General features: G+C 41.8%; 2 protein-coding genes across 2 annotated transcripts in view; one reads left to right on the top strand and one right to left on the bottom strand.

Moving 5' to 3' along the window:
- Atg16 (Autophagy-related 16) overlaps positions 1–14,253 on the bottom strand; it is a 359,788-nt gene that overhangs the window by 324,435 nt on the left and 21,100 nt on the right. The gene's annotated exons all lie outside the window — the stretch shown is intronic.
- Positions 1–14,253, top strand: part of neo (ZP and PAN domain-containing protein neyo) — a 230,852-nt gene that overhangs the window by 203,027 nt on the left and 13,572 nt on the right. Inside the window, exon 7 of the mRNA XM_019047803.2 lies at positions 13,075–13,411. Coding sequence (XP_018903348.1) covers positions 13,075–13,411 — 337 coding nt within the window. The remainder of the gene's footprint in view (positions 1–13,074; positions 13,412–14,253) is intronic.

The following is a 14,253-nucleotide window of genomic DNA, read 5'->3' on the forward strand; positions in this document are numbered from 1 at the left end:
GAAGGCGCCAAGAGAGAGATGGGGAACACTCAAAATTTACGGCCGGACGCGAAAAAAAATAAACGCTGCCACTGACTTTTGATCAGCCTCATGGAGGAACGACTGGTCGAATAACATGCAATGCCGAGCTTGATATGCAGTAAAAAGTCTGCCGAGAACAGAACCGTTTGAATAACCAGTAGAGTCGTAAAATTTGGTCATAGAAAAACTTGGAATTGCTATCATGCTCTACTGTCTGTTTCGCATTCTTGCAAAAGCATTTCATTTTGGAAAAGCCCTACCGATCCATCCTTTGGCGCGGCATTGATTAATGTGCGTTCAATTGGGCGAACCGCTCATAAAGCAGCCGTTTCCATTTAGCATTTGAACACGCGATTAATTCTCTTGTCTTGTCTCGCCGACCACGAAATGCTTCTGCTCGTCGAGCTGCCGCCCCCCTCTGACGCAGCTGACGTTGGCAAAACGATGCCTCCAACACGCGAATTACCGGAACAAGTGCGCGAGTCTCCCACCAAATAGGCAATCATGGGTGACGAACCTGCATACTTTAACCATGCAATTATGTTTTTACCAACTCTCTTGACATCATCAATTAAACAACTCGGCGAAATTTATCGCAGCTTTTAATTTGTTGACAACGATGCATCTGCAAGCTGGAGTCCGACTTGTTAACAAATCTCGTGATTTATTCATTCGACTAAGCTCGAGATGAAGCTTAACAATTAAGATTATTTCAACAGTGAGCAGCCACCGCAGGGTGTCTACTATGACCTCATCGTATATATCTTTGGTTTTTCTATGTCCAGGGTGTCTACTAAAACAGGCTGGCCAAAAATCAGTACTTTTACAGTACTTTTTCAGTACATTCCCAAGAAATTCAGTACTTTCTCAACGAAAAAATTAAGTACTTTTCCAGTACCTCCAATTGACGAAATTTGGTAAATTTCAAACATTTGAATTTCCCGCTCAAATTGCGACAAAAATGACAATAAAATGAAAAAATTCCGGATCTCCTTGCGGAATTCCGCACTTTTTCAGTGCTTCCGGACCGCCCTTAAAACATCAGTACTACTTCCGTACTTTCCGGAAATTCCAGACTTATATAGACATCCTGATGTCAGAAACTTGCCAGAATGCGACAGGAACGAACTACTGACTGACAATTTTGGCGAAAATAAGTCAGCGACTATGCCGCATTCTTATGTACTAAATACACAAGCTGACGTTTTTAATTTCATCCCATTCCGCATATAGGAGCGCTGTAAAGTATACACAAACTCCAAATCTAACCTCTAAATTACAAAAATGGCCAAGTTTCTTCTTTGCCCTGCAGAATCGTTTCGTTAGTTGGCAGACAGGCGGTATTGTCCTCAGCTATCGATTTCCTCCAGATAAGCAACAAGCAAAACAAACATTCATGAAGCCAGATACCCTACAAGTCGAAAACTAAAGAGAACACACTCAAGTTCTCAACACAGACGGATCGGCAGACAAGCGTTGACCCGCCGATGGTGGTCGCGACACAATGGCGGAGGCGCAACGAACGGTGTGACGTCAAGACGTGAGATTTTTGCACTTTACCATCCGAAATCATAGAGCCATTAGTTCCTCGTTGCCCAGTGCAATTCCCAGTTCGATTTCATCACGTATCGAGCCGACTGCGATTCCTCCTCATTCAGACACGTTCCGCAGCTACAGTTACCTCCGACGTTGCCACGCTTTCTGGATATGCTTACGACGGAGCCTTGGGTTAAACGGACGGGTTCGGAAAAGCATCCGATAATTGCAACGCGGCCCGCGAAAAAGACGACTTCGCGCTTTGCCAACTTGGCTGCCGAGTTTGACCTCGAAACACCGAAACCAAGACCGAATCAGCGGGTTCATCATTGAAACTTTACATCGTTCCTCCATCGACTTAACTTAACCGTCTAACTGAATCGGCGCCCAGTGGATCGAGTCAATTAGAGCGGTCGGAGATAAAATTTTTGACTAAAACTGAACATTTTTACGTTTATTTCGTCATATTTTAAACCTAAATAGTGCTTCTTAAAGAAAATTTTACGAGAGAACCAATGGAATCACTTTGAGATCTCAAACTTTCGTATCAGCGGAGTTACAAGCGTTCAAAGTTTCCAAATTTTGTCCGCCCTCTCCTATTGATTCGTTCCATTGTGCGGCGACTTTTGGTAAAACGGCCCAAGTCCGAGGAACACATTTTTGGTACATGATACTGAAATTTCAACGCAGGCTATGGGTGATGGGAGTTTCTGTACGATACACCACCCGACACAATGTTAAATCTTGGTGGGTGATTATGTTACTTCTTTTTTTCCCTACATGTCATTTTAAAAATTCCTATAGTATTTTGTCAAATTGCGAAAAGGACCTAAAGTTTTAAATTGAATTGAAATGGCATAGATATTCGCGAGGAGCGAGCTATTTTTCTATGCCTAGATGCTCATAATGCATTGGCATACTTGGAAAAGGGAATCTTACGGGTAAAAAAAATGTCAAAGTGCTTTAAGAGTATCACGGGGGGGGGGGGGGGGGGCGCCGACGAACATAGAACGTTTTTGCAGGAGCGATTATTTTATCATTGAGGCGCCTCGTATCAAAACTTGCAATCTCCACTGGTCAACTTTCGGAAAAACCGTAAAAACCAAGATGCTTGTAAGTTATGATTACTTCTTTATGGAAATTGACTTGTAATTACCTCTTGAGGTATAAGAATCGATATTGAAAGTTTCAAGGAAATGCCACAACCGATTTGCTTCAAATTTAGAGAATACATTAAAAGACTGCAGTTTCCAATACTTAACTCAATTTTCCTCGTCTTATTTGAAGTATTAAATCAAATTTGGCATCGAAAAAACAAGAAAGGTAGATGTATTTCAGTACGGAAATCAAAATCCACCCCTAACTCAATTTAGCCGAAGAGTGGAGATTTGCAGGTTTTGATGATGCTTCGTGTCTCGATTTAGTGCCTAAAAAGTTATTTAACGCTCGAAGTTGCTCGATAGATAACTACATGATGGGGCCTCATTTACCGATCATCTCTGCCTAAATCATACGATTGATTGATGCTGAAAGTTTAATCAGCTCACGAGACGGTAAGTCTGATTAATACACGGGCACAAGAGATATCACTACTAGGGAAGAAACGAACCTTTTCAATAATCCTGAATTAGACCTGAGCAAATTCGAGTGTTTAAAAGTGTAAAAGCATATTATCAATTTAAACGCTTTTCAATGAGGCATTGATTGCTCCTCGATTACAGCCGTAAAATTTCACGCAAGGCCACTGGCAATTGTTGACGAGACTCTATTCAGCGATTATAACAAGCACACACTCCTCGATCGTTTATCGATGGGATTTGGGATGACACCATGAATGAGCCATGAAAGCGGCATACTCTCATGAGAAAAAGGAAGGGCTTTTCAGCGTACTCAACGGACCAAATAAACGCTGACATCGGATGATTTTTGGCGGAGAAAACAGGTTTTTGCAAAGCTGTGCGCTTCGAACGGACTCTGTCAAATGTCAATCAGCTTTCTCGCCGTGGTGACTGGCTCGTCGGGGAACTCGTATATCAGATTATGGATGGATAAAGAGCAGCGAGGAAGATTAAAACAGTTTTAACGATATGCATTACACACCAAAATGTGTGTTAAGTACATAAACGTTGGATAACAATGCTCCATTCTCGAATCGCTTGCCACGTCGAGCATGGAAACTTAATATTCAATGCGAACTTTGACATGAATCGGCGCGATTCTGGCAGCGTTGAGATTAATACAATGTTATGGACGGTCCAAGCGCGGATAATCGCCACGGACGAGCGTTTAATCTCAGCACAGTCATCACGCGTCGTGCAAAAAAAAAAAGAGTTATAATGATGGAACTATCCCGCTTTTGTTCATCTGAGGAGTCGATGATTTTGCGGACTCCCTTTGAACGGAGGAGACATATTCATGGGACAGATTTGCGAAGACACTGAACTACGGGGCCTGCGGTACAGAGGATGTCGGTAACGGTTTGCTTATTCGCACTTGTATGAAACGTTGGAAATTCGCGGAAGGGAGATGACTTGGAAGAAATTTGGACGTATCTCTGCCGAACGGAACTATGTGCATTATGACGTGAGCCCTGTTATGCATGTATTCTTATGGGTCTCGGAGCGCATGCCTTAATGCACATAGTTCAGTTTGATAGAAATACGTCAAGTTATGATCGATGAGCATCGCACGTAGCAACGCAGCTGTTATTAAACATCAGTTCGAACATGTGGAGAGTTTGATGGGAGTAGAAAACCGAAGGCGAACGAGCCGCAAATTTCTAATTTTCGGACCGCGTTAAGCAGAAAGGAACTAAGTCACATCAGCTATCGTCAAATTTAACTGGGCAATTTTATTTTTGACAAGAAAACGGGTGTGCGGAGTTTTACGCAAAATTCAGTGAATTTTTGGCATAATACGAAGCAGATTCCTTAAAATTTTCAAAGAAATCCGCACAAATATTCTCTGGTGAAAAATTAAATTGCCAAATAAAATTTGGCAACAGCTGACGTGGCTTGGTGCCTTTCTGCTAAACGCAGTCCATTTTATGAAGAGGAGATATTGAAAATACTGTAAACTTAATCAGGTGTCGCTACAATTTGGCGACCAATCATCGCGTTTGACGAGACAACTCCTAAGAGTATAGAGATTCTTGTCCTAAAATTAAGACTGAACTTTTCAAGAAATTTCCATATAAAAAGTTCACGCGGCGAAGGCATTTAAGTTTTTTTCCGAGGATTCAAAAATCGGATTACCAGAAGGAACAGGAAATTCCATGGACTGCAGTATAGGAGCGTCTATCTGCTTGCTTGCTTCCTAGGAGCACATGCCGAGTGATGTGCTGTGAGAAATAAGTCTAGAAAGGAATCACGGTTTCGTGGCTAACTTATGGCGTGCCAAAGATGCACAAGTTAACCTAGTTAGAGTGGAATCGTACAATGTTCTGGGATCAGGTTAAATTACATTTAGTCGCGGGAATACACTCCGAGGCTTGGCCCTGGCTTTGCAAGCGAACAAAAGAAAGCAGATTTACATAACTCTCCGTCCTCCTCTTTGGACTTTCTAAAGTCTGAATTACGCCAAAGAGTGTTTCTTACGTGGATGGACTGAAAAGGTTTCGTTTTCCCAACAAATGGTCGATGATGATTGGCGCAGAGTTGTAACTCACTTTAGGTGTTGACCCGGCTGAAGCCCGAAATATTATGAAAAAGAACCCTTTTGACAGAAAATACCAGCAAAAACAAAGTTTCAATGCAGCTCAATTGATAATTTTATTTCTGTGTTCATCGTGGGCGTAAAGTAGAATACAATTGGGATCCGACATTGACATGAACATGAGTGGTTATAAAACCTTCGATAGCTTTTTTTTACTGATTTCTTGAACTGCTAATTTCAAATCGTCTTAGCTTAGGTATAATTTTGTCATTTTTAGAGTTATTTTGTGAAAAACACTCGCATGACTCATCAACCTTCCAATTGAACTTATTTCTGCCAAACGGAACTATATGCATTATGACGTGAGCCTTGTTATACATACATTCTTATATTCTTAAGAGGGAAACAATGGCCCCCTTTACCTCATTAATAATTTTCCAGAGCTTGCATCATGTGAGAGTTACAAGATGATTTCGCAAGTATTGGTGGTCCCCATAAGCACAGCTCATTCTACGCACAGAGGTAGGTTTGGATGGCAACCCCGCCATGCGGCACAGAACAACACAAGTCTTCAAACGATACGCTGTTTTTGAGGTCGCACAGCAGAACAACTAAGGATTCAGCAATTGGGAACAAGGGACAAACAGGAAAAGCTAGTAGCATAGGAGTGGAGACATAAATTTAGCGGGACAATATGTTGGATGTTCGAAAGGAAGAGGCTGGCTCCCCGGAGGAAAGAACTGTCTCTGATGAAAATAAACGGGGGCCAAAGTGGACTACTGAATCGTGCCAAGTTTGCATCAATAAATGCATCTTATGCACAAACTGCGACAAATATTGCGGGGGCAATGGAACAGGAGACAATTCAGAGCGGCAGGATCCCTATTGCCACGTCCCTCACGAATTCCTACTCGGAACCTCTTCCCGTATTGTTAAAAAAAATAGCTATGCCAAACTTAGTGAGACATTTTCTAAACTCAGGGTCGTATTCATAGTTGTTTTTTAAAAGTTAAGGCTTCTCTAACACCGATGCGATTCTTGTTGCTTAAGTAGAGCTCACTGTTTAAGGACCGCCTATGAGTGCGAACGTAATTTTTTTAGAATTAAGTGAACTTCCGCAAGAATGAGCTCAGTCTAGCCAACACGGTAAAGTGCTAAATGCAGGAATCACTTCAGAGACTTTAACGCAGCGCAAGGAAAGTAAGCGTTCCGACAAGTAGGGGTTGTTTGACGCATGAGGATGTTAATGATTAAAAAGGATAAAACCGAAAATAATATTTGAAAGTTCGACAGTAAATGCATAAATCTGAATTTTCTTTTCGTTTGCAAAACTTTATGAATACGAATGGGATGACTACAACGCTTAAAAAGATGGCGTCAAGTACCGAGGGCGATTGCTCGTGATTGGTCGCTTTCGTACAGTCCGATCATTTTTTTAGGTTCAATATTTACGGTTTTTCCGGTAATTGCCTAGAACTGGGGAAAGAAAAAAAAGAGACAAATGTCGCATCCAAAAATTGCACCATTCAACGGATTCAACGGATTCACCATTCAACATGCTAACCAATGGGCCAACTCATGATTGATGCGTCCTGACTGATGTAACTTTTGTCTCTTCTTTTCTTTCCCCAGTTCTACCTATTTAAAAGCTGATAGAGGGTGGGTATTTCTCGTTTCAACTATTGACTCATCAATTTTGACTCGAATCCATAGTGTTTTTAGAAACTGGAGAAGAAAAGGAATAGGGAGACGAGGAGGAGAGAAAGCGGGAAGTAGAAGTAAAAGAGGAGGGACGAAGAAAAATAAGAGAAAGATGAAAATGAAAAAAGGAGAAAGAGCATCGAGAGGGGAAAAAAGAGAGAATGGGAAGAGATTGAAAGGGAGACGAGAGCAAGGGAAGAAGGGAGCAAGGAAACACAAATGATGAAGGATGGAGAAGAAGAATAAGCAGCACTGGGAAAAAATTTTTAAATTTGCCGCCAAGAAGTATTTCTTCTTAAATCAAGAATTTTGCTGGTTAATATAAGCTACTTTTTTGCTTAATCCAAGCATTATTTTTCTTGAATCAAGAAAAAGTCAGCTTAAAGCAAGATAAAGAAAATTCTTGGCGGCAAATTCGAGAATTATCATGCTTGATCCAAGCTACTTTTTTTTTTCAGTGAGAAGTAGTAGAAATAGAGGTAAAGGTAGACAGAAGAAGGAGAAAAACAAGGATTTCTGAAACAATTGTCAATTACTCCTGTTAGCGATGTAAGCGATGTAGGGAACGCAAGATGTCGGAAACTAGATCATGGTGGCACAAGGAGTGGAAATCAAGACGGGACGGCAACGACTAGGTCCCGCAGGAGTGGGTCATCTTCGGTCCTCTGGTCCTCGTCTCCGGCAGTGGTAGTGTACCCGGCGGTGTTGGGACCTCGCAGGAGAAAACCCCTCGCCATCACACATGACGTCCGATAATCCCCGGAAAAATCGGCAACAGCGCTACTCGACTCAGTTGCCCGCACGATACGCTTATTATTTATACAAGTCTTTCGGCATTCGGCCACGATAATAAAAATATTCCAATAATGATTGGAGCACGAGTGGGAAGGCCGGGGGAGGGGGGGGGGGGGGAGGTTTCGGAACTGGAAAACGTGCTTTACGAGTGACATCCTTTCCCCGCGAAAGCCGAGACACGAGACGAGAGACGCGTCCGCCGCTCGCATTTTCCGCGAGCGCTGTTGCCGCCCGGAGAAAAACCGTCGGTTTTCCTCCGGGAGAGCCACGGGGGAAAATCCGGGTTGGCGGCACGATTTTTCAATTGCCCGGCTCTCGCTACTTATCCGTCTGTCCAGTTTGAAGGAGACAGTTGAATTCGGCTGGTGATGATTCGAGTCCATTTATTGGGAGAGTATGGACATGCCATTTGATCGGACTTGTCGCGAGGTACATGAAAAGTACACATATGTATGGCTTGAGCGTCAGTCATAAGGGCATCAGAAACTCGTGTTTTTTTTTTTATTTTCTTAATTTTATAGAGATTCGGAGATTCGCTGGGTTTCCATTTACTTTTTAGTTAAATCCCCCTCCCCATAATTTCTTGTATTTTCATTCATTTATTTTTCATGTTCGTTCAATTTTCTTTTATTTTAAGTTTATATACATACATATAAGTCGCTTTACAGCACTCCCTCGCGCTCTACGACTCCTAACCTCCACTGCTCTCTTTCAAACCACAAATCTTGGCTGGGGCATTGAGCACCTTAACATTTCCGCTTCAATCCCCTCCCTCCAACCTTTCATTGGGCGCCCTCTGCGTCTTCTCCCAGGAGGAACCCAATCTACGACCTTCTTCGGCAAATTTTAAGTTTAATTCCTTTTTTATTTCCTATTATTTTCAATTTCTTTCATTCCATCATTATTGATATTTTGTCTAAACGGAGATTATGTCTAATCTTACACCATAGTATGGCATAGTCAAGCTTTTGACTGATTGTGAGACATATGGTAGAATCACGAAATTGAGTTGGTTGATGCCTGGAAACGGACCAGCAACTTCAACGGAGGTCGTTCAAGTGAGGGGAGGCGTCAAGAGTTGTTCAAATTACGAAGGTCACTGAATCGTCTCTATGGAAATCACACGAGTATCTCATCGAATAATGTCTGTGTGGAACCTTAAGCAAATGCTTTGATATTACTTAAAGTGGATCAAAACAGAGTGCACCTCTTTTTTCAACTTCTTAATAGCAAATTAGATAAAAAATTAGATAAATAATAATAATAAGAGGAAAGAATGAAATAATATAAATAAATGAAGGAATAAGACTAAATGAATGAATGAATAAAACTCGTAACAGTTCGAAGGAGGCCGGGGGGGGGGGGGTGTTGGTCGCAAATTACGTCAAAAAAGTCGTTGATGCGGGACTCGTGGAAACGAGATTCGGAAGTCTGAGGAGGCGCCAGGCGGAACCCGTGGTTTATGACAGGAATTGGGTTACGAAAAAACTACGGGGAAACAAAATGAATAACTCAATATAGTACAGCGCCGCGAAACAATGGCAGGTTAGCGATAATTGTGGGAAAAGATCTCACGAGATTCGAGGGAGAACTGATCCATCGCGGGACATTAGTGGCGAGTAGTAGGTAATAGACTGAAAACAATAGAATTGGATTATAACAAACTGGAGGTAACATTACAGGATCGCCCCCGTCTGCCAGATCTCAGTCTTCGGCGTGAGTGCGCCGTGTCTTTTCCTACGCACCAATTCACTTCATTTTGACTTTTTTTTGAAAGGTAACTTTTTACCTCTAAAAGTATTTCAGCAGTAGGAGAAGTTGGAAATGGATAACTGAGTAATAATGTGGCTGCTACACTGAAAAAAAACACATTGTATCTAGAGTCCAGACTCTTGAAAACATTGAAAAGAAAAAATACTCTTGATTCAATCGGATTTTTGCTTGAATCAAAACGAAATCCGCTTAAATTAAGAGACTTGGTTCTTGATTTAATCTAGATTCTGATTGAATCAAGAGTACTTTTTCTTGTCGATGTTTTTAAGAGTCTGGACTCTAGATCCAATGTGTTTTTTCCCCCCAGTGTACATGTAGGAAAATGATATTACATCACGTGGAAAAATTATTTTTCGAGGTCCATCTTGAAATTTCCGTGAGGTATCTTACTCGGTTTCGTTTTACTCTTTCTTTGAAAGGGTTTTTGACTTCTTTTTGAGAATTTCAAAGGAAGATTCCATGATTTCCCCAACGTTCTGCAGGAAAATGGATAATTTTTGAGACATCCTCTTCCCTTCCAAAAAGGGCAATTCGAACAGGTTTAATGCTCACGTCCCGATTAGACTGCATCTTGCAATAAGTTGACACTATTTTCGGCTACAGTTAAAGCAACGTTTGAGCCATTGTTTTTTCAATGCAAATATGTGCTTTTATGGACGAGTCAAAAATAGCGGTTCTTTGTTCCAAAACGAATTTTAACTGAAGTTGTGTTTAGAGAAAGAAAAAAAGGAAAAGGAATCATTCAATTGAATTTACATAATGTTAGAGAACATCATGATGTAATTGGACTTTATTTTACGATAGGGCAGTACTATTTCTGGCTCATTTCAGAAACAACTTAAGTGCAATTTTGGTTTTCCTATGCAGATTGGCATTTTGGGTGTCAGAAGTAGCAGTTCCTTACTAAAAAACGCCGTCAACTTTATGCAAAGTATGCGTCCTTTTTTTTTTTTTTTTTTTTTTTTTTTTATTGAGAGTTTAGTGGCTTCTATTCCTTTAGGAATCTACAGCCATCTATAGGCACTATTTATTGTCCGAAGACATCAGGGAGTTTGGTAGACATCCATGCTCGGGCTTACAAATTTTCACGGATTAAGGCCGAGCGAATTCTGCTTACAGATCCACTCGTCAGTTCCATGAAAATTTGTCGCCACCACCGGGATTCGAACCCGGGACCTATTGACAAGTATGCGTCCTTCACGTGGAGACTAAATTGTACGGATTTCAGTTCCACATGGCAACACTAGGGTTGCTTTTCATTCAAGTAATTAACCGCGGAAATACTGTTGGAGTCGCGTTGAGCGTCGTTTGAGGTTTCAAACCCTTGTGCCAACCATGCTGCCAGATTCACACAATAAAATGTCGCACATTAACGGCATTCATTCAAAACGACAAGAGCCAATTGAAAATTTGAATTTTGCGAACAACTGATTACTAGAAACTCTGTGCTGACTTTTTTATCCACGTGGATAATCTTGAACTCAAATAAAACTTCTTTTTTTTGGGCGAAAAACAACAATCTTAGAATTTACCGGAATATCGAAAACGGAATATTATGAACCAGACATAAAACATGCGTGATTTTTTCGGATTTCTTGGCGCTCTTTCATTGATACTACGGATTAGAATTTAGAACCTTACAAACTCTGTGCAGACCTTTCATTAGATGGCAATAATTCACCTTCTATGAAATTTGGCGTCGAGGCAGTCCAGTTACGGAGACGAGGTTTTAATTCTCGCCGTCCGGGAATTTTTGCCGGCGAAACAGGAATTAGGAGATGAGAGCCCCCGATTAGGTCGTAACACACTGCGCTACATTTACGCAAACTACGCACCGCAAATAAAATACTTCCGAGTCGCGCGCAGCGCTCGGTCTGTGAGCACCGGCTCTATCTGCGTGATCTTGTTTCCACTAGGAAAGCGGTTCGGATCCCGGTGTGTTCCGGTGACACTGAGAAATTTCAAGGCTCCATGAGAAAAACTTGTGCGAGTGCTGATAGTGGGTAGAAAAATTACTTACGAGACTTGAGCGAGGCTTACGACATTACGCTAATGATAGTTGACTCACCTGGGAACAGAAAACAAAGCCATCAGTTTAAAATGCATTTCAGAAAACGGCACGTGCAGGAGAAGTAGGCAAGACGGAGGGCGCATATGAAACAGTTAGTGACCATCTGCTTAGGAATTGGTATTCAAACAATAACTTAAGTCTACTAAGTATGACAGAATGGGACTATACATAGCTTTTTTTCGAGCCAAAGTATTTTGAAATGCCGATTTCAAACGACTGTAACTCTAGATAACCTTGACATTATTGAGCTTTTTCGACCGGAAACACAAATCTATGATCTGATATCAGGCAGTAAATGTTGCGTTTTGAACGAAGATCTTTTACCCTGTTGATGCAGTAAAAACAGATGAAGAAAGAGGAGAGATGGAGAAAATTTTTTTCACTGATGACTCCTATACGAGAATCCCCTTGTACCAACCGGAAAGATCTTTAAAGTGACAGGGCGTCTCTTTAAAACAACAGAGATACCGTTTGAAACAAGCAGATTTCCTGTTGACTCGATGAGAATTCTCATCCGGGCATTATTAATTGGAAATCTCACTGATCCAACAGAAAATTTGTCTCCGTGCTTCGTATAAGGAGGCTTGTGGAGCGACACTGGATGCGAAAAGGGCACTTCTCGGTTGCAGTGTTTCAGAATCTCTGTTGCTAATTAATCCCTTGGAGGAGAATTTAATGGGTGATTTTGCCAGAATTCTTTCCATAGGAAATTGTAGAATCATACGGAATATTCAGTAGAATTTTTAGTGAAATGGATGCATTTACTCTCCTTACAACGAATGAAATATTAGAGGAGACTCTGAAACACTGCAACCAAGAAGTGCCCTTTTCGCATCCAGTGTCCATAGTGTGGATTTTGCGCTCCAAATGAGAAATACTGTTTTTTTGGACGATTTGGCAAGATTGCGTAGTTGTGCTCAAAAGGAGTACTGCATCAGGCCTTGTCTCCACGGGACGTTTTCATGGGATTTTTCCCAAGTTCGAATCGCAGGAATGAAACTTCTGCGATTTTTCCCAGTTACCGTCTCCACGGGACGGGGCTCTTTGCAGTCCTGCGACTAGTTTGCGCGGGAAGATAAATTAGTTAAAGTCGAGTATTTAACCGGGATTAAAATAATAATTGCACTCAATTGACAATTAGACACATTATTTTAACTAAACAAACATGAACAATGTAGTAATGAATAAAATATCGCACAATTCGTTTTCACTTCTTCTTCTCTCAGTGGGTCCTGGGGTTACAAGTACCATACTTGGTACTGGGAAAAATATTGATTAACTCAATATTTTTCCCAACTTCGTAAGTGGGATTTTTCCCTGGGACAAATCTCGCGAAACGGCTCGTGGAGACAAGGCCTCACTGGTGGAATTTGTGCTCAAGATGAACAGAGTATACACTTGGGCTCATCTATTTTTTTTCGGGGAATCCATCCCTAATTGAAAGATATATCGTCTCCGGGTGTGAATTGACTAGTGTGTGATTTGACTAGTGTGTGATTTGACGTGACGTGTGATTGTTTCAGGTCGGCGAATTTCAACAACGTGACGGGAGTGTGCGAGCTGTCGGACATGGACCGGCTGACGGTGGCCGGGCACAGCGCCTTCGAGGCGGCGACGGACAGCGAGTACCTGGAGAACAACTGCGTCGAGGTCCCAGTGAAGCTCTGCGAGTTCAAGAAGCTCACCGGACGGATCCTCAAGACGGTGGACTCGGTCTACCAGGAGGTCGGCTCCGTCGACGAGTGCCGCGAACTCTGTCTCAACTCCCCGTACAGGTGCCACTCCTACGACTACGGCGACACCGGCGACCTCGTCTGCAGGCTCAGCCACCACTCCAGAGCCACCCTATCTGACATCCAGGTCAGTACATGCATCAGCATGACCCAACAGTTTAGCTTGTACGCTCATGTAACCGGGAAAGGGGCTGCCGAAGAAGATGTTTGATTGAGTTCCTCCTGGGAGGAGGAACCCAATGAAATGGGGCGGGGTGTGAAGGGGGAGTAAGACAGGGGATCTTACATGTAATGAGCACGTGCCAACTCCCTCAAAGATTGCGGGGGGACAGGGTACTGTGGCGGTTACGCGTCGCAGAGCGCTGTGATGCACATGTATGCATGTACGCTTATTTATGCACATGCATTGTCGCCATCTGTCACATCATTAAAGCTAATTCAAAAATTGGGGTGTATCTCCTCCTACTCTAAGAGCTTCCTGGATATTGGCTCACATTTCAACAATTTCAAGAAAGATGAATTAATGAAGTATGCCGATTTCGTAAACCTGCCAATATGCCAAAAGCGGCTGAAAATCATGGAAATCGGATCAGTTGATCCTTAAATCGAACTACGACAAAATATGAAAATTGAGCGAGACATAAGTCTTAGACATACATGTTATGTGCCGAACCATTCATTTTCCATTGCTAAAATAATACAAATTCGCTCTGTCTTTTACCCCTTGAGTTAAAATTCAATTATACGAAAAATTGGTTGATAATGGAAAAAATCAAGGTGGTTTTCGGATTTAGCCGTAAAAAGTAGGTAAGGCAGATTTTCTCGTTCAGGTGCAAAACAAGTGGATAAAATTTTAAAGAAAGTCATGGATTTATCGTTTTACCGACTGATAGCGGCAAAATATTAGTCAAAGTTAGCTCGTCAAATATCAAAACAAGAAAAAACTAAGGCGTCATTTCAGAACGTATT

The sequence above is a fragment of the Bemisia tabaci genome, chromosome 1 (genome assembly GCF_918797505.1).
Source record: "Bemisia tabaci chromosome 1, PGI_BMITA_v3".
In the NCBI taxonomy this organism is placed as follows: Eukaryota; Metazoa; Arthropoda; class Insecta; order Hemiptera; family Aleyrodidae; genus Bemisia; species Bemisia tabaci.